Source organism: Salminus brasiliensis, chromosome 18 (genome assembly GCF_030463535.1).
Source record: "Salminus brasiliensis chromosome 18, fSalBra1.hap2, whole genome shotgun sequence".
NCBI lineage: Eukaryota > Metazoa > Chordata > Actinopteri > Characiformes > Bryconidae > Salminus > Salminus brasiliensis.
The window spans coordinates 32,257,926-32,277,800 of NC_132895.1; the positions used below are offsets into that span (position 1 = coordinate 32,257,926).

Sequence of the window (19,875 nt, forward strand, 5' to 3'; positions counted from 1 at the left end):
CCGGCGGTTAGAAAGGAGGCGGTGGCTGGTCCTTACCTGGTCCTAGTGTCGGGAGCATGGCTAGCGCTAGATGGAGATATGAACGGGTGGGTTAATTGACAGAAGCAAATTGGCAGAGAAAGGGAAAAATTCCATAAATCATTTATATTGAAAAAAATAAGTATTTGGACACATATCCTTATCGCTAAATTAGCCTATTAAAGGTGTCTGATTCAGTCCCGTTCAGCCATAGGTGTATAGAATCAAGCCCCTAGCCATGCGGCCTACCTTTCTTCCACACATCAGTGAAAGTCTGGGAGGTTCTGAAGAGCTCACTGAACTCCAGCGTGGTTCTGTATGTAATAGGAGACACCGCTGCACCAACAACAAGAAGTCAGCTGGTGAAATTTAGACCTTCCCTCCTAGATCTTCCTCCATCAGCTGTGAGTGGTGTTATTATTGAACAGTGGAAGAGTTTAGGAGGAACAGCTCACAGAGAGCAGCTCAGCTCAGAGTGTCTGTCAGACCACGTAAAGTTACAGAGCGGGGTCAGGGCCGAGTGCTGAGCTCAGAGCAGAGTGCAGAAAAGCCTCCAGAGCTGCTGCTGTTAGAGCTTAAAGCAAAGGGGGATGCAAAAGTGATATCATAGATCTGCCTGAACTGAACACGACATATTCTCCAGTCCAGCTCTGCTATCTCGCTCATTTAATGCCATTCAGCCCTTTTGCACGTTGCTGTCTTGCTTATCCCGCGCTCCCGCACTTGGCTGCTGGCTCTGTGGTTGCTGTTAATGGTTTTATCACTTTCCTGTTCCTATTAATTTGGCTGCTTCATCGCTCATGTGGTGTTTTTTGGTTGGTTGTTGTTTTTTTGGGCATCAGTCTTTCTCTCTTTCTCTGTGTTGATGTTCTGATTGCATACTAACATTCCTCCCTCACCTGCTCTGTCTCTGCTTGTCTCTCGCCCCACGATTGGCTTCTCGTATGTCTCTCTGTCTCTCTGTCTGAGTTTCTGCTTCTCCCATCTGTGAATTCATCTCATCTCTGGAGATAAAATAGCCCTTAAATAAAGCATGCTTTCTGTGTGTCTGTCTCTCCCATGTTACACACACACACACACACACACTGACTTTCTGTCTGTTCATGACATGTCTTCACCAGCTTTGGGCAGTATAATGGTAATACCGTAGTACCACAGTGTTTCAAAATGCTTTTTAGGACAGTACCTCAAAACGAGGACACTATCTCAATATGAAGATGGTATTGCCTAGTGAAGACAGTACCTGAAAATGAGGACAGTATTTTAAAATGTGGATGAGATCTCAATTAGAACAATACCTCAAAATGAGGACAGTATTTTAAAATGTGGATGAGATCTCAATTAGAACAATACCTCAAAATGAGGACAGTATTTTAAAATGTGGATGGGATCTGAGCTAGGACAGTACCTCAAAATGAGGACGGTATTTTAAAATGTGGATGGGATCTCAGTTAAGACAGTACTCCAAATTGAGGACACTATTTTAAAATGTGGATGGGATCTCAGCTAGGACGGTACCTCAAAATGAGGACGGTATTTTAAAATGTGGATGGGATCTGAGCTAGGACAGTACCTCAAAATGAGGACGCTATTTTAAAATGTGGATGGGATCTGAGCTAGGACAGTACCTCAAAATGAGGACGCTATTTTAAAATGTGGATGGGATCTCAGCTAGGACAGTACCTCAAAATGAGGACGCTATTTTAAAATGTGGATGGGATCTGAGTTAGGACAGTACCTCAAAATGAGGACGCTATTTTAAAATGTGGATGGGATCTCAGCTAGGACAGTACCTCAAAATGAGGACGCTATTTTAAAATGTGGATGGGATCTCAGCTAGGACAGTACCTCAAAATGAGGACGGTATTTTAAAATGTGGATGGGATCTCAGCTAGGACAGTACCTCAAAATGAGGACGGTATTTTAAAATGCGGATGGGATCTCAGCTAGGACAGTACCTCAAAATGAGGACGGTATTTTAAAATGCGGATGGGATCTCAGCTAGGACAGTACCTCAAAATGAGGACGCTATTTTAAAATGCGGATGGGATCTGAGTTAGGACAGTACCTCAAAATGAGGACGCTATTTTAAAATGCGGATGGGATCTGAGCTAGGACAGTACCTCAAAATGAGGACGGTATTTTAAAATGCGGATGGGATCTCAGCTAGGACAGTACCTCAAAATGAGGACGCTATTTTAAAATGCGGATGGGATCTGAGTTAGGACAGTACCTCAAAATGAGGACGCTATTTTAAAATGCGGATGGGATCTCAGCTAGGACAGTACCTCAAAATGAGGACGCTATTTTAAAATGTGGATGGGATCTGAGCTAGGACAGTACCTCAAAATGAGGACGATATTTTAAAATGTGGATGGGATCTGAGCTAGGACAGTACCTCAAAATGAGGACGCTATTTTAAAATGTGGATGGGATCTCAGCTAGGACAGTACCTCAAAATGAGGACGCTATTTTAAAATGTGGATGGGATCTCAGCTAGGACAGTATCTCAAAATGAGGACGCTATTTTAAAATGTGGATGGGATCTGAGCTAGGACAGTACCTCAAAATGAGGACGGTATTTTAAAATGTGGATGGGATCTGAGCTAGGACAGTACCTCAAAATGAGGACGCTATTTTAAAATGTGGATGGGATCTGAGCTAGGACAGTACCTCGAAACGAGGACGCTATTTTAAAATGTGGATGGGATCTGAGCTAGGACGGTATTTTAAAATGTGGATGGGATCTCCGTTAGGACAGTACCTCAAAATGAGGACAGTATTTTAAAATGTGGGTGGGATCTCAGTGAGGACGGTACCTCGAAACAAGGACAGTATTTTAAAATGTGGATGGGATCTGAGCTAGGACAGTACCTCAAAATGAGGACGCTATTTTAAAATGCGGATGGGATCTCAGCTAGGACAGTACCTCAAAATGAGGACGGTATTTTAAAATGCGGATGGGATCTCAGCTAGGACAGTACCTCAAAATGAGGACGGTATTTTAAAATGCGGATGGGATCTCAGCTAGGACAGTACCTCAAAATGAGGACGCTATTTTAAAATGCGGATGGGATCTGAGTTAGGACAGTACCTCAAAATGAGGACGCTATTTTAAAATGTGGATGGGATCTGAGCTAGGACAGTACCTCAAAATGAGGACGGTATTTTAAAATGTGGATGGGATCTGAGCTAGGACAGTACCTCAAAATGAGGACGCTATTTTAAAATGTGGATGGGATCTCAGCTAGGACAGTACCTCAAAATGAGGACGCTATTTTAAAATGTGGATGGGATCTCAGCTAGGACAGTACCTCAAAATGAGGACGCTATTTTAAAATGTGGATGGGATCTGAGCTAGGACAGTACCTCAAAATGAGGACGCTATTTTAAAATGTGGATGGGATCTGAGCTAGGACAGTACCTCGAAACGAGGACGCTATTTTAAAATGTGGATGGGATCTCAGCTAGGACAGTACCTCAAAACGAGGACGGTATTTTAAAATGTGGATGGGATCTGAGCTAGGACAGTACCTCAAAATGAGGACGCTATTTTAAAATGTGGATGGGATCTCCGTTAGGACAGTACCTCAAAATGAGGACAGTATTTTAAAATGTGGGTGGGATCTCAGTGAGGACGGTACCTCGAAACGAGGACAGTATTTTAAAATGTGGATGGGATCTCAGTTAGGACAGTACCTCAAAATAAGGACAGTATTTTAAAATGTGGATGGGATCTCAGTTAGGACAGTACCTCAAAATGAGGACAGTATTTTAAAATGTGGATGGGATCTCAGTTAGGACGGTACCTCGAAACGAGGACAGTATTTTAAAATGTGGATGGGATCTCAGTTAGGACGGTACCTCGAAACGAGGACAGTATTTTAAAATGTGGATGGGATCTCAGTTAGGACGGTACCTCGAAATGAGGACAGTATTTTAAAATGTGGATGGGATCTCAGTATTTTAAAATGTGGATGGGATCTCAGTTAGGACGGTACCTCAAAATGAGGACAGTATTTTAAAATGAGAACGCTATATCAATATGAAGATGGTGTTGCCCAGTGAGGACGGTACCTCAAAATGAGGACAGTATTTTAAAATGTGGATGGGATCTCAGCTAGGACGGTACCTCAAAATGAGGACAGTATTTTAAAATGTGGATGGGATCTCAGCTAGGACAGTACCTCAAAATGAGGACAGTATTTTAAAATGTGGATGGGATCTCAGCTAGGACGGTACCTCAAAATGAGGACAGTATTTTAAAATGTGGATGGGATCTCAGCTAGGACGGTACCTCAAAATGAGGACAGTATTTTAAAATGTGGATGGGATCTCAGCTAGGACGGTACCTCAAAATGAGGACAGTATTTTAAAATGTGGATGGGATCTCAGCTAGGACGGTACCTCAAAATGAGGACAGTATTTTAAAATGTGGATGGGATCTCAGCTAGGACGGTACCTCAAAATGAGGACAGTATTTTAAAATGTGGATGGGATCTCAGCTAGGACGGTACCTCAAAATGAGGACAGTATTTTAAAATGTGGATGGGATCTCAGCTAGGACGGTACCTCAAAATGAGGACAGTATTTTAAAATGTGGATGGGATCTCAGCTAGGACGGTACCTCAAAATGAGGACAGTATTTTAAAATGTGGATGGGATCTTAGTTAGGACAGTACCTCAAAATTAGGACACTATCCACATTTCAAAATAGTATCTCAGTTACGACAACACCTTAAAATGTGGATGCTACCTCAATATGAGGATGGTGTTGCCCAGTTAGGACAGTACCTCAAAATGAGGACGGTATTTAAACGTAAGGATGATATCTCAAAATGAGGACGGTACCTCAAACTAGGGACGGTATTTAAAATGAGGACAGACTCTGCCAGTGCTTACGCGACTCCCTGCTCCATTTCACCCTTTTATATATTTATTCATATTTATTCTAATAATCATTACAGCTGTCTTAACATGCTGGAAAAGGACGAACGATGAGGAGAGAGAGAGAGAGAGAGAGAGAGGGCTATAGAGAAAGTGTCCCGCCTTTGACCTGATTAATCCTCTTGGTCCATCTGGGTCATGTGTGTTTCCGTGGCAATGCCCTCTCACCCCCTGTTGGGAGGCCTCTACAAGTAATCTCACCACTGCACACATGACCTAATTTAGACATGGACAGAATGAGAGGTGGGGTCGGGTGGGGGGGACTACACACAGTCTCCCACAATGCACTGCTAATTTCTAGTAAACATCGTAGCTCACTGCAGCAGCTGAATGTGGACCAGAATGCATTGGGAGCGCCGTTGCTAACAGACAGCGGACCGGGCAGGAGCCGCCGACGTTCGCTCATATAAGCCAGCTTTGGCTGAGTCACCGTAGCCACCAGTCACCAGTTCAGTAACAGTAGGTATAGGTTGCTCAGCAACGTCACGGCGTGCTAATGAGGCTCCTCCTCCATTCAGCGCAAACCTTGCATCTCCAAAACTCTTAATGCAAGTCCGTGCCATTTTGGAGCATTTCTATTGGTCCAGCATGCACCGATGTCTCTTAATGAATCATGGGAGTGTTTCGGGCGTAACGTGCAACAATAAACCAATCAGAGCGTCTCTCGTCGTCCCCTTTAAGAGCCAGGTGCCGTCTGACTGGCTGCGACCGAAATACATCCCTCTTCCCTCATTAGTACTGCGCCCTTTTACGAAGTAGAGAGGTTGCTAAGCAACCTACACCTACTGTTAATGAAACTACATGGGAAGATAGGGGACGTTCCCAGCATCCGGTGGCTGGTGACCATCACTGGCTTGCGTGAGCAAAGGTTGTCTCCGGCGTTTCACTGCCTGTTGCTTAGCAACAAGACTCGCAATGCATTCTGGTCCACATCCAGCTGATGTTGTTAGCTATAGTGTTTGCTACATATTGAAAAGCAGTGCATTGTGGGAGACGGGCATGCACTCTGTAGTCAATATTGTGTGGGGCGAAATATGCAAATTTGCTCATTCTTCTGCAATTATTAGTGGTGTTTTGGGTCAGACTGGGAGGAGTTTTGGTTGTGGAATGTGGTTCGAGTGTATCTGGTTTAAAAGTGTGTGTGTGTGTGTGTGTGTGTGTGTGTGTGTGTGTATACAGGGGCTGACCCTGCAGAGCTGGAGAGTATGCGTGATGCTCTAGAGGAAGCTCAGCGATGGAACTCGTCTCTGCAGGCCAGACTGGGCCAGATCCAGAGCAGGGGTGGAGGAGTGGGACAGGCCAACGACTCTGGTAGGAACACACACTCGGCGAGACCGTAGAAAGTGCGTAAACACTGCGAAGTCCATGCGGGTTGCTATGAACAGTGTGTGTATGGTGATTGCAGTGGACACGCTGAGTCTGATGGGGGAGCAGACCTCCTATATGAGTATATGTGTGGGAGAAGGGCTGGAGGAGGAGCCGTCGTCTGCAGATCAGCTCAGACTGAAGGTGAGTTTAGCCGAAAGTGTTGCTTTAAAAAGAGGCCTGTAATGACCCCTGCATTAAACTCCATTTATCCCCCAACCTCCCGCCCCCCCTCTCGTCCCCCCCCCTCTCGTCCCCCCCCTCCCGTTCCCTCCCTCTCTTCTCCATACTTCTATTCTCCCTCCCTCCCGTTCCCTCTCTCTCTTCCCCTATTCTCCCTCCCTCCCTACTTCTAATCTCCCTCCCTCCCTCCTTACTTCTATTCTCCTTCCCTCCCTCCTTCTATTCTCCCTCCCTCCCTCCTTACTTCTTTTCTCCCTCCTTACTTCTATTCTCCCTCCCTCCCTCCTTACTTCTATTCTCCCTCCTTACTTCTATTCTCCCTCCTTACTTCTATTCTCCCTCCTTACTTCTATTCTCCCTCCCTCCCTCCTTACTTCTTTTCTCCCTCCTTACTTCTATTCTCCCTCCTTACTTCTATTCTCCCTCCCTCCCTCCTTACTTCTATTCTCCCTCCTTACTTCTATTCTCCCTCCCTCCCTCCTTACTTCTTTTCTCCCTCCTTACTTCTATTCTCCCTCCTTACTTCTATTCTCCCTCCCTCCCTCCTTACTTCTATTCTCCCTCCTTACTTCTATTCTCCCTCCCTCCCTCCTTACTTCTTTTCTCCCTCCTTACTTCTTTTCTCCCTCCTTACTTCTTTTCTCCCTCCTTACTTCTATTCTCCCTCCTTACTTCTATTCTCCCTCCCTCCCTCCTTACTTCTTTTCTCCCTCCTTACTTCTAATCTCCCTCCCTCCCTCCCTCCTTACTTCTATTCTCCCTCCCTCCCTACTTACTTCTAATCTCCCTCCCTCCCTCCCTACTTCTATTCTCCCTCCCTACTTCTCTTCTCCCTCCCTACTTCTATTCTCCCTCCCTACTTCTATTCTCCCTCCCTACTCCTATTCTCCCTCGCTCCCTCTCTCCCTCCTCCTATTCTCCCTCCCTCCCTCTTTCCTCCTTCCCTCCATTTCCAAACCCCCTTCCCTCCTTCACCCCTCCCACCACCCCTCGCTCCCTTCCGCAGGTCTCGGAGCTGCAGGCTCTGAATGCTGAGCTCCAGAACAGGTTGGCATTGGCCGAGCGTGGCATTGTGGGTGATTCTCAGAGAGACTCAGATGGAGAGTCTGATCTTATTGACCTTTCAACTCCCAGCAAGGTAAAGCCCTGAGCTGACGGCTCACAGCTGACGGCTCACAGCTGACGGCTCACAGCTGACGGCTCACAGCTGACTGCGGTGGACGAAAGCTGTTTGTTTTTATATGAAATGTTTCCGCTGTGGCCGGGAGAGACGGATTGACGGTCACATGATGAGTCATACTCATCACTTTCTTTCTGTTTATAAAATGCAGTTGTGACGGTTGTGTATTTAGAGGCTCATCACACGGTGTTTCCAGTCCAGAGCTTCTTACCTCCTTCCCCTCCTTATCCTCTAACCTTTAACCTTTGACTCTTGTAGGTCTTTTGTTTAGTCCTGTCAGTCCTGCAGTAGAGGCAGACCCTGTCCCCTCTGACTAACACACCATGCTAGTGGTAGCTGATATCTGTGTGGGTGTGTGTTACTGCATGGATGTGTGTAGTAGTAGTCTCGCTCTCTCTCTCTCTCTCTCTCTCTCTCTCTCCCCCTCTCATTATTAGTCCTTCCTAACCCCTATTTTCTCCTCTCTCTCTCTCTCTCTGTCTCTTTGACCTGTGTTTCTTACCCATAACCACGTGCAGTCGCTCCATCCTGCTGTTACTCTGTGCTTTCTTTATATTTTTCTTCATGCCGTTTTCTGTTCTCAAGTCATGTGTCACCATCCATCCCATTACTTTAGCAACCGCAGGGACTGGCCAGACCTCTGGCCGCCAGTGCTGATCCCGACCTAAAGGTAAGAAACAGGAAATGTCTATATTCTATATGTATTTAACGCCGAAGTTACAGCTGTGACGTGAGCTGATTTATATTTGAATCTTTAATTCCCAGGAAAAACGTAACGCAAAAGCTCAAAGCAAGGCTGCGAGTTCTCCTTCAGCTCAGTCCCTGAAAGGAAAACGAGACTTCCCGCATGCTGCAGAGCAACAGGGCGGTGATGGTGAGCGGACAGAACTCAAGTCCTTACTCCTAGAATGTGGAGCAGAATCCATTTCTCAGCTCCGGTAAGCAACCCCCAGAAATCAGCGCACCACAGTCGGCAGCCCGTACATTCCTCAGATGATTCCTTATGTCATTTGTCCCACAGGGAGCAGGTCGCCAAACTGCGCCTAGAGGCGTCCGAGCTCCGCGGCCTCCTGAAAGAAGAGCACTCCGCAGAGTCCAAAGAGAGTGCAGAGAGTTCCGGAGAGAGTGACGGTCACGCTGACCTCCGGCAAACCGTGCAAACGCTCCGAACCGAGGCCCGCAGTCACCGGAAGGTCATTCGGCTGCTGAAGGAACAGCTGCAGAGGAACACAGCAGCAGCTGCAGCATCGGTGAGTGGAGGCACAGGGTTCGACCCGGAACTGATCGTCAGCATGGCCCGTGAGATGGAGCGTCTGCGGTTGGAGAACGAGGCCTCACGGAAACACGCCCTCAGTCTGGAGGACAGGCTAAAGAACAAAGGTCGAGAGAGGAATGAGGGGGAGGAACAACATGATGATGATGATGATGATGATGTTGCTCAAGATCGGAAACAGAAGGGCAGACAAGGCCAAAGCAACCAAAAGCTGACCAGGAGCCAGAAGCATCAGATGGCGAAACATGCGGTAAGTCTTAAATCCAGGCTACTCTCGCTGACCGGCGCACCTACATCCCATGGTGGGCTTTAAGTGGTCCAGTGGACTAAGGCACTGCCATCAGCAGCAGGAGCCGGAGGGAGCACAATTGGCCTTGCTCTCTCAGGGTGGGTGGCATGGCGCTGGCATCTGCTAGCTGATGCAAGGCGGCTGGTCCCACATGCGTCAGTCCTCACCCTTCTAGTGTCGGGATGTAAGGGTGTGGGGGGTGGGAGGTAGCGTTTGAGCTCTTGAGCTTTAGATCTTTGCAGTAAACATCATCGTCGTCTTCTGTCTTGTGCTTCAGGCATACGTGAAATCCCGGCTGCCGGTCCCCGTGAAGCCAGCGAAGCAAACGGACAGACAAGAGTTGCCTGACCGTGATCCGGAAGAAAGTACCGAGTGCCATAGTGGGACAGACTCTGACCAACCATCCATCAGCAGCAGATACCTCAAAGGAGCAGAGCTTCACAGTTCTCCGAGCAGTAGCTCCGAGGCCCTTTGGAACTCTGAGGCCGGAAGAAACGAGCAGCAAGAGGCGAAACGGATCCCGGATGCCGACAAAGCTGGTGAGGTTCAGGAGTCAGAACTCCTGACCCAGCTTGAGCTGCTGAACCAAGAGTGCCAGGAGAAGGAGGAGCTGATCTCGCAGCTTCAGCTCCAGATACGCGATTGGGAGGCTCTGCAGGCAGATCTGCAGGAGAAGGACAAGCTGAACAGCCAGTACCTGGAAGCTCTGCAGGCCGCAGAGTCCACCATTGCATATCTTACGGCCTGCAGCCTAGACGCTGAAAGCGGTCTGGGTCAGTCCGAACCAGGATCGGGTGGGTCGCTGCAGCGGCAGTGTGCAGAGCTTCAGAGAGCCGTGCAGGAGAAGGACCAGCTCAACGCTCAGCTGCTGGAGTGCTTAAACACCGCAGAGTCTGCCATTGCGTCACTGACCACCGCTGATCAACCTGAAAGCACACCTGCCCCTGGTCCCACCCCCGCCCCTGCCTTTGCCCCCGGTCAGGGCGACTCACAGGAGTTGTGCGACAGGCTTGAAGGGCTACTCCGTCAGATCGGGACCTTACAAGAACGTAAGGATGCAGCTGCAGAGAGGTTGAACTGCCCAGACGGAGGTTCCTCGCTGGAGTCGGACCTGCAGCGGCAAGCGGAGTCCCTGCAAGAGTCTCTCCTGCGGCAGTGCAGGCTAAACGCAGAGCTGCAGGAAAAGCTCAGATCTGCAGAGGAAGCTATCGCCAAATTAGAAGGTAAAGCCAGTACGCCGAAGCACGGTCAGGAGGAGGTCAGCGGTCAAGGTCCTCAAGCAGATGAGGGGCTTGCAGACGTACAGGGCAGGCTAATTGCTTGTCTGTCCGAGTGCATTGTAGCGGCCGAACAAGCAGCGGAGTCCGTTGCTGATTTCTGCTCCAGGTCCGATCAGCCCTTGCACGGTTCTGACATCTCAGCTGAGGAGGAGCTGCAGCAGAATCTGGACAGGCTTCGCCTTGCCTTCTTGGAGAGGGACAGAATCGAGGAGCCCGGCATTACCGACATAAACCAGAGCACCATCGCCGGCCCATTCCTGAGCAAATTGGGTTGCGTTGGTCAGCAGAAGACCAGCACCCCGATTTCTCAAGGGCAGCAGAACCAGGAAGGTCTGTCCTCACGGCGACAACAGAACCTGCCCGAAACCTGGTGTACTGGGCAAGCTGGCACTGCACACTTGAACCTCCACAAGAGCCTGTCGGTGCTCCTCCAGCTCCTGAAAGAGCGCGCCCAGAAGGTTCGGGAGCTGGAGAAGCAAGTTAAAGATCAGAAGAGGCGTGGCCTTACAGAGCGGGGCGGGGTTAAGGCTGGCGACGTTTCCAGCGAGCGGGATGCCCAGTTGGAGAGCCTGAGGAAGATCGTGAAGGAGAAGGAGGCGATGTGTCAGAATCTAGAGGATACCCTGAAGGAGAAGCAGGAGGCATGTCGGAACCTGGAGGAGAAGCTGGCCGCTGCCCAGACCGGCGTGGTCCCGCAGAACTCAACCGGGAGCGGGAGACACATGGGCCGAGACAAAGGTGAGGGAGATGGATCCACATGAACCGGCACCCATGTACACTTTGCAAGCCAGGCTTTGCTTTCTAAGAGTTGATATGCTCAAGAAACCAAGACACCATAGGCGCCAGTACATATGGACAAAAGTATTGGGACGAATCTCATTTGATTTCGTCCCATTCGGCCACAGGTGTATAAAATCAAGCCCCTTGCCATGCAGTCCATGCAAGCTTTGCCGCACATTAGTGAAAGAAGGGGTGGGTCTAACCAAACAGTTCTATGGCCCCAAGTACGGTTTGCTAACTGGAGGTGTCCCAATACTTTTGTCCTTATAGTGTATGTTGTTCATTTATACCGCAGCCTTTTTTTATTATTATTTTACATCACGTTATCAAACCACACAGCGAGTCGATGGCCTTTTCGTTTCACATTTGACCCATGCACATGCCCCGTAGCACCACCTGGGGAGCACGATGATAAGGGGGTTCAGGTGGACGCGCAGGACCTTGGCTACGAGACAAGTGGAAGGAGTGAGGCGGAGGTGGAGAGGGAGGAGGGTACAGGTAGATGCTCTCTGCGCTCTCGGCGCTTGCATGATTTCACAAACCCCTGGTGCCTGGCTTGCCTTTCCCTTTCCTTTGGACTTTGTGTGGCTTTAGATGGGCAGTAATATAATACAACACCCCAGCCACTGGTTAATAATAATGTACACCTAGCTAGGTTCTATTGGCTAGGATCCTAAAGGTGCCTCAAGCCTTAGAGTCTGCCTTAGAGTCAGTATGGACACCTAGGTACACAGTACTCCCGTACTACTCTTGTGTCGGCTGGGTGGTTGACTTGAGGCGGTGGCTGGTTTTGCATGTATCCGAGGATGTTGGCCATGTTGACAATAGTCTTTGGACAGACCTACCCATTTAAGCTTAGGGGGTTATGCCAGATGTGTGTGTGTGTGTGCGCATGCCTGAGCTCAGCAGGGTTTCTGCATGTCCAAGAGGTCTCTGGTTGTGCACGTGTCTGAAGTGATGGGCAGACGCTCTGTACTAATGACCCCTCTCCTGCATGTTGACGCTATGGCTGGTATCTCTAAGGTGGTAATCTGTTCTTCTTCACCATCTGCTCTGTTTCCTGGTCGCTGGTTATCATCTGCCTGTGTGTGTGTGTGTGTGTGTGTGTGTGTGTTGTTTTTTTCCCCTCCTTCAGACGTAGATGGCGCCGCGCGTTCGCACCCTGCTCGCTCTCCAACTCTGAAGCGCACCCTGGCCGGGTTCTCCTCCGCAGAGAACCTGGACACCACGGCGTCCAGCCCGTCCTACCCCAGCTCCCCTGATCTGAGCTCTCCGCGACCCTGCAACTCCAGCGCTGACCCCGCTGACCCCAACCTGGACCCCGCCCTGCTCCGCCAGCAGCTCCAGCAGCTGAGGTTGCAGGTCGAGAGTCAGCACAAGGTCATCAAGCACCTCCAGCGGCTGCTGCGGAAGAAGTCTCTGTCCGCCGAGGCCTTAAGCACCGCCTCGGAGCCCCTCGGCAGAGAGGAAGAGGAAGAGGAGGAGGAGGTGGACAGGCAGGCGATGAAGGCTCAGATTGCTCAGCTCACCCTCGACCTGGAGAGAGAGCGAACGACGAACAGAAGCAGCCAGTCGCCGTCGCCGTCCAAGTAAGGGCTTCATTCACAATATGCAATTGGTCCCATTTACTTGACTACATAAATCAATGCACTGAATGGACAAAAGTATTGGGACAGCTCGTTCATCGTTCCTTCCAATCGTCCACCCATAACTCCTGTGGTTGACCTCATCGCCATTCTGCCCTGCAGGATTGAGTCTCTGGTGCAGTCCCAAGCCCGAGAACTGTGTGAGCTACGCAAGCAGATCCGTGTCTCTCGAGGCCTGGGTGTAGAGCAGCGCAGGCAGCTCCAGGAGCTCCGCGGCGCTTTGGAGGACCTTCTGCAACCTAGCGACGGGCAACCTGCGCTGGACACACCGCTGAGGCAGCAGCTGGACCGGAGCCTCAGCCTGCTTGAGAAGCTGGAGCAGGGTGAGTAGATCTGCATATGTGCGTTGAAACACACACACACACACACACACACACACACACACACCAGAGATAAGCAGCCATCAAAACGTAGTTGCAGTAGCCAAAGGGAGGCCTTGTGTGTGGGGCTTCAGTCCTGTCGAGCATCTTGCCATGGCCCTCTTTGTCCTGCAGTCCAAATCCTTAAGTAAAGGCCAACGTGGAACTCAAGGACCAAACTTTCTGGTTTTCCTCATTCTCATACTGAATGCAATCAAATCCTCACAGTGATGCTCCTCCAGAATCTAGTAGAAAGCATTCTTCTTCCCTGGACATTAGAGACTCCAACAAAAGCAGGATACACTCTTTTTAATCCCCTTAACAGAAACAATGAACCAGTAGGTGTCCCAATACTTTTGTCAATCTGCTGTGTTTCTAAGGCTGAAGGTCAGGTTCTGTGTTCAGAGATGTGCTTCTCACCTCCCTGTTCACCCCCCCCCCCCCCCCCCCCCCCTCTGTTTCCCAGGAGATGCTCGTGTGGATAATGACGAGAGGTCAAGCATGGAGCTGGCTGTCAGGTGAGCATACCACATGGACACACCACTCTAAACACCCCCCCCTTCCAAACACACACACATCCTGACTCGGCAGTGGTCTTGCTGAAGTCCTCAGTGGGATTTCAGTCACTGAGTAATCCCTCCAGCTCTCCAAGCCTTCACTTTTGAAAGCATCTTTGGACGAGGAGCGCTTTAGGCATGTTTGTGTGATTATGTCATTCGCTAAAACACACACACACACACACACACATACACACACACACTAACAGCAGATATCAGTCCGGAGTGTGAGGGAAGCAAATTAACCCTAGTTCAGCCATGTTCAGCTCCTCTGCCTTCTCTTCACTGCCTTCTGATGATCCCTCACTGGTAGCAGTGAGTGGGACTGGCTGATGGAGGAGCTGCAGTGCCTGCGTGCTCAGCTAGAGGGCGACAGGGAGCAGCAGCAGCTGCAGATTGTGTACCTGTGCCGGCAGAACCAGAATCTAGCGCTGGCCACCAAGCAGCACATGGACCTGTGAGTGGGGCTGCCACTGTGGCACAGTGTGGAGTGGAGTGCGTGTGTGTGTGTGTGTGTGTGTGTGTGTGTTTACAGGCAGCTGTATGGTGCATGACCCCCTTTCAGCGTTTTCCAGCCTTGCTCTGAAAGTAATGGGGAATTCACAAACCCTCCTTTCTCCAGAACGCGAACTGTTCGGCTCTTCTCGATTCTTTCACAGTCCATTCAGGAGTTTCCATGTAGTGGATCGAAGTGAACTGATCTCTGTGTGTGTGGGGGTGGGGGTGGGTGTGAACTGTTCGTTGAACAGCCTGTTTGTCCTCAGTATCAGCATGTTTCTGCTCCGTTCTGGTCATCACCTTCCAGTGAGCTGTTCTTCTTCTTCTACTACTACTGTTCCGCTCTTCTCTTGCTGTTCTCTAGTTCTGGGTTGATGTGGTTTGAAGTGTCCTTATTGTGTCCTTAATGTGTTTAGAGCTTTTCCATTGGTCCTTTTTTCCCCACGTTTATCAATGTATTAAATTGTTTTAATTAATCAAATTGTGATCATACGAAAAAGTGCCATCATCTGAGTAAAAGACTCGTTTATCCAATCAGAACAGTGGGATATGATGACATAGTACAACACTGCCCTCTAGTGGTCGGGGTTTAAACACAACTTGATGCAGCACTGCTAAACCTGATGTATCCAAGATGTATCCAAGTATGGCAGTGTCAGAACCCAGTTTCAGAATTCCCCGGTTCCCAGCTCACTAACTGCTTTGTGTGGTGTGTCAGGCTCTCCGCAGAGCTCCGGGAAAAGGACAAGCTCATCCAGCACCTGAAGGACGGGCTGCGCAGTCGCGGTGTGGGAGAGCATCAGGACTCCGACTCCGAGACGAGTGACAGGATCTCTAACGACGGCACGGCCTCCGCTCACGACAGTCCACCTGCCTCTCTCACACGACCCTTCAGCAGAGGTAACACTCAGCTGAGCTGACTGCACCCCACTCAAACCAACACACACACAGCTCAGAACCGCCTGCAGTTGGGTTGCTGAGTGGGGATCATCCATCCAATATCCTGACCTCACTAACTCCAGCTCATAGCGCCGAATGCAAGCAAATCCTCACAGCAATGCTCCTCCTCCAAAATCTAGTAGAAAGCCTTCTTTCCATGACAGTAAAGACAGCTGAAACTCATTTTTAATCCTTGTGATTTCAGAAGAAACAATGAATGAGCAGGTATCCCAATACTTTTGTCCAAGTCATTTAGTTCCAGCCATTACAGATTTATGCCCCCAAGGCTTAGTCGGTTAATCTCATCCGAGTCATTTCAGAAGAGCTGAATTATTCATTTCTCTCTCGCTCCATCAAAGCCTTCGAGCTCACCATGTGGTCCTCCTGACCCCCGTGATGGTCATTAGATTAGGGGATGGCATTGTGTAGAGAAGACCCCGCCTGGAGTTAACTAGTTTTGAACATAAATAAGCAGGCGTCCCAATACTTTTGTCCGTCCAGTGTATTCCAGATGCTCTGGAAGTGGCCGATGGACTGACCGGGTCAGTGCAGTTCATCGGTTAATAGGGGATGAATCCTCGTCTGCAGGAAGGGAAACCAAGAGGGAGGGGCCTAATGATTGACAGCGGGGGATGAAAACAGGGCTTAGCTTAATGTGTGCTTCTGTAGCTGGAACCTGTGAGGTGTGTTCTGTCCTCTTATTAAATATACATATGCCCCCCACAAGTGTGAATAGCCCCCCCCCCAGCCCTGTCTGATCGCACTTCTTTTCCATTGATCCACGCTTCTGTCTGTGCAAGTGTTTCGAGTGCGGCCCAGTGGAGAGGTGCAGCAAAGCGGCCGGTGTCCAGTTACCGGCCCTCACAGATACATTATTCACCAGGCCTATCCTGTATCTGCTCTCCTATCCCCTCTGAGCCCTGAAGCTCTGCAGCCCTGATATCCATATCATTTGTGTGTGTGGGAGGTGGGGGGTGGGGGTCTGACCACCCCTCTTTACCTGTTGAGAGGTTGACTTGGCTCAGTACAGGTACACTGAGAGTGAAGTCCCACGGATCTGCACAGCTCCAGCTCGTCTTGGACCTTTCTGGAGGCCTGGCAGCGGCAGGTTTCCGCTCGCAGAAGATCCGGAGATCAGAGGGTCGGCTTCGTCTGTGGGCTTGTCCTCTGGTGGACGTATAGCTGAGCTCGTGCAGCAGAGTGGGCTTGGGCAGCGGATCGGACCTAAAGTATTCTCGTAGGCTGAGCTAAAGTCCGGATTGCGCAGTATCCCGGCTGAGGAAGGGGTTCGTAGCTGCTTTTACTGAGGCTGAAACTGAAGCTAGCTGGTGCAGACTGTGCTAACCCTGGGATTGTGGCGGTGCTGAGGCTGGGCTGGTGCTCAAATCGACTGTTAAGGTCAAGTTAAGGGATAAGAGATGACTGAGGTGAAAGTGCTGCAGACGGAGTCTCTCGTGCAGATGGAGAAAGGTTCTCAAGGCTACTAAAGAGGAAGGTACATTCAACCCCCTGCCCCATGCATTGAGCGGATTCCTGCTCCGTCGCACCACCTTCAGCTCAGGAACGGCTTGCTAATGAGCCGATTCGCTGAATCCGGTGTTTTGGGAGCAGGGAAAACACTCAAATATGCAGACTGGGAGGTTCTCCAGGAGAACTCAGGGTTGAGAACCTCAGGTCTAGAACATGACCATGTTTTTGTCCCTGGCCTTTTGTAGGTACCAAGGTGACTAACGGTGGCGTCGTTCCCGAGATCGGCCTCACAGCCTCCTCGTTCCCCGGGAGGCGTGGCACCGTCCACCGGCGCTGAGGGGAGCGTCCAGCTGCTGCAGAGGGAGAATGGACGTCTGCAGGACCAGCTGAGGAGCAGCGAAGAGCTCAATGCTACTCTGAGGAGCGAGCTGGACCTCACCCGCTCCATCCTCGCGCACTTCGCATGTCCAGAGCAGTCCGTCGACAGCACACACACACACGCCAAGCCAAGCTGCCGACAGACAGCCGGAGCAGCAGCACCAGGATCAGAAGGAAGCGGGGAGCAAGAGCATCAGTTCAGGTAGGAGAGTGTGTGTGTGTGTGGTGTCCGAATGTTTGTGGACACCCTTTCTAATAAATGCATTCAGCTAGATAAGTTCTGCAATAGAACATCCAGTACTTTTGAATGGGATGAATTGGAGAGTTGAAAAAAGGTCCAACATCCGGACCTGACGCTAACTCTTGTCGCTGAATGCAATCAAATCAAATCCTCACAGCAATTCTCCAATACTCCAGAATCTAGTGGAAACCCTTCCTCCCTGGACTGCAGAGACAGTCACTCCCACAAAAGCAGGGTCTACTCTTTGTAATCCCCTTGATTTCAGAAGGGGGGGGGGGGGTCGTCAACAGGTGTCCCAATACTTTTGTCCATGTAGTCTATGTACTAGATCCATGTACCAGCTTTGATCTTGGCCTCGTTTCTCAGATCTCTTGGCGGAGCACCTGCAGGAGATTCGGGCTCTACGTCAGCGTCTGGAGGAGACCATCCGCACCAATGAGAGACTCCGTGAGCAGCTGGAGAGAAAACTGCAGGAGGTTGAGAGAGACCCAGGTAGCCACGCGTACACACACACCACACACACACATAAACACACACACCTTTACATACAGGTAACAATTCAGATTGCATTCTTTCATGTATTAATTAATTCATTTATTTATTTATTTAGCTACTAATATCTTTATCGGAGGATCAGAAGAACCAGGTCAGCTAACCAGCGAGCTCCACTTCCTCTTGGCTCAGAACCGCACACTCAAAGAGCAGCTCAGCCAGGGGGCTAGAGGTACACATACACACACACACACACACACACACACACAAACACACTGATAAAGTCTATCCAAGCCCATTTTGCTACTCTGAGAGTTTGCGGGTCTGCGGTTTTCTCCGTCGCCCTCTTGAGACAATGACAGTCTTACAGATTTACTGGCTGTATTTGGGCTCTGCATGCTATTAAACATTTAGCCCTAAAAAGTAGCGTGGCTGCATTGATGTTTCTGTGTGTGTGTGTGTGTGTTGTGGTGTGTGTGTGTAGATAAACAGAAGGAGAATGACCGACTGAGAGAGACTCTGGCCAGGCGCACGGCCAAACTGGAGATGAGCAGAAAACAGTGTGAAACTCTCCGCCAAGAGCGCTCACACCTGCAGGACGACTTTTACAGGTGACCCTCCACACCACTGTTCACCGCCGCTCACATTAGGATGTCCTCGGTCGGGTGTAGGCTTTGTGAAGGGACCTTATTTCAGTTAGCAGCCTAAAACCGAAGCTAGAGCTAGCTTCTGATGCTAACTCTCCATTCCACCTTAAATAGTGCCGCAGTTACAGTGTGTACAGTTCAGCAGCAGAGCGAAACCGCTGCACTATTTAAGGTGGAACAGCGAGTTCGAGGAAGAGGGAAACTTTAGGTTAGGGTTAGCTCAGAGCCTCACTGTAAACATGCAGCAGACGGCTCCCAGAGCAGCAGGTGCGTTAATCTGTCAGAAGAGGAGGATCTAAACCCTTTAATCGTCCACAAAATATTGCACACACACACACTAGCTAAGTGATGTGGCTGCAGAGCTGTGAAGGAGCTGAATGGTCAGATGGGTCAGTCAGACTGAACTGTGAGATATGAAACACTATAACGTTAAAAAGTCGCTCCAAACAAAGCGGATCTGATTAGAATTGAGTCTGATTACAGAAACTGGTGCTAAAATAATGATTTCAGATGGATTAGCACAGCTTACCTGAATCATGGGGCTGGATTATTTACAGAAACACAAAGATCAGATCAGATTGGGTCGGTATCTGCTGATAGTCGGCATTAAGACACTCGGATCGGATCTGGGGATGAGGAACCCTGGCTCTCACAAGCACTCTGGTGTCTTACAGCCTCTCGCTTCGAGGACACGGGATACGGATAATGCAGACATTATGTATTTTCCTGTAACGCTATAGCATTGTAGCATGGAGTGTGTGTGAGAGTGTGTGAGTGTGTGAGTGTGTGTGTGATCAGCGTCAGATGACCGGGTAAGAGGCCGTTGGTAATTATCTGTGTTTATGAGCTGTAATGATGAGAGGGTAGGTAATTGGCTAATCAGCGTTTCGGCTTACACCTGAAACCCCCACACTATTCAACACACGACTGAGAGCTCCTTTTCCACATGTCTCTTTATAAATAACGTGTGTATAAATGTGTGTGTGTGTGTGTGTGTGTGTGTGTGTAGACTGCAGTGTGAGAGTAAACTCCAGAAGCAGCAGTTGGCCGACACTCAGCAGCTCCTGCAGTCGGTACAAGTGGAGCTTCAAGTGCACGAACGCATCAGGAGCTCAGCTCAAGCTCACTCGGGCTCAGGTAGAGACTTAGTTATAATATATTATATATATTAGTTATAATAATAAAAGCACTGTTTTTTAATGTATCAGTATGTGCAGAATAATGTTTCTTTAAATATCCATATACAGTATATAAATATTAATTAGTATTTAATACCTGGCATGACTTCATCATTTAGGGACATCAAAGATACTCTGCTTGAAGAATCCCACCA

The 19,875-nt window shown here is 49.4% G+C and overlaps 2 protein-coding genes across 4 annotated transcripts in view; both read left to right on the top strand.

The window, feature by feature from the left end:
• cdk5rap2 (CDK5 regulatory subunit associated protein 2) overlaps positions 1 to 17,294 on the top strand; it is a 41,975-nt gene extending 24,681 nt beyond the window's left edge. For 2 of the 3 annotated variants that reach the window (XM_072661387.1, XM_072661388.1), the window contains exons 26-38: positions 6,145 to 6,276; positions 6,371 to 6,474; positions 7,520 to 7,651; positions 8,310 to 8,363; positions 8,459 to 8,631; positions 8,715 to 9,216; positions 9,533 to 11,273; positions 11,706 to 11,813; positions 12,451 to 12,904; positions 13,064 to 13,284; positions 13,787 to 13,838; positions 15,094 to 15,275; positions 17,030 to 17,294. In XM_072661387.1, the coding sequence (XP_072517488.1) occupies positions 6,145 to 6,276; positions 6,371 to 6,474; positions 7,520 to 7,651; positions 8,310 to 8,363; positions 8,459 to 8,631; positions 8,715 to 9,216; positions 9,533 to 11,273; positions 11,706 to 11,813; positions 12,451 to 12,904; positions 13,064 to 13,284; positions 13,787 to 13,838; positions 15,094 to 15,275; positions 17,030 to 17,121 (3,947 nt within the window). In that variant the 3' untranslated portion in view covers positions 17,122 to 17,294. The remainder of the gene's footprint in view (positions 1 to 6,144; positions 6,277 to 6,370; positions 6,475 to 7,519; positions 7,652 to 8,309; positions 8,364 to 8,458; positions 8,632 to 8,714; positions 9,217 to 9,532; positions 11,274 to 11,705; positions 11,814 to 12,450; positions 12,905 to 13,063; positions 13,285 to 13,786; positions 13,839 to 15,093; positions 15,276 to 17,029) is intronic. The other variant, XM_072661389.1, reaches the window with a different exon arrangement.
• LOC140538799 (uncharacterized) overlaps positions 17,151 to 19,875 on the top strand; it is an 8,198-nt gene continuing 5,473 nt past the window's right edge. The window contains exons 1-6 of the mRNA XM_072661311.1: positions 17,151 to 17,156; positions 17,256 to 17,364; positions 17,770 to 17,895; positions 18,014 to 18,127; positions 18,380 to 18,506; positions 19,552 to 19,615. Coding sequence (XP_072517412.1) covers positions 17,151 to 17,156; positions 17,256 to 17,364; positions 17,770 to 17,895; positions 18,014 to 18,127; positions 18,380 to 18,506; positions 19,552 to 19,615 — 546 coding nt within the window. The remainder of the gene's footprint in view (positions 17,157 to 17,255; positions 17,365 to 17,769; positions 17,896 to 18,013; positions 18,128 to 18,379; positions 18,507 to 19,551; positions 19,616 to 19,875) is intronic.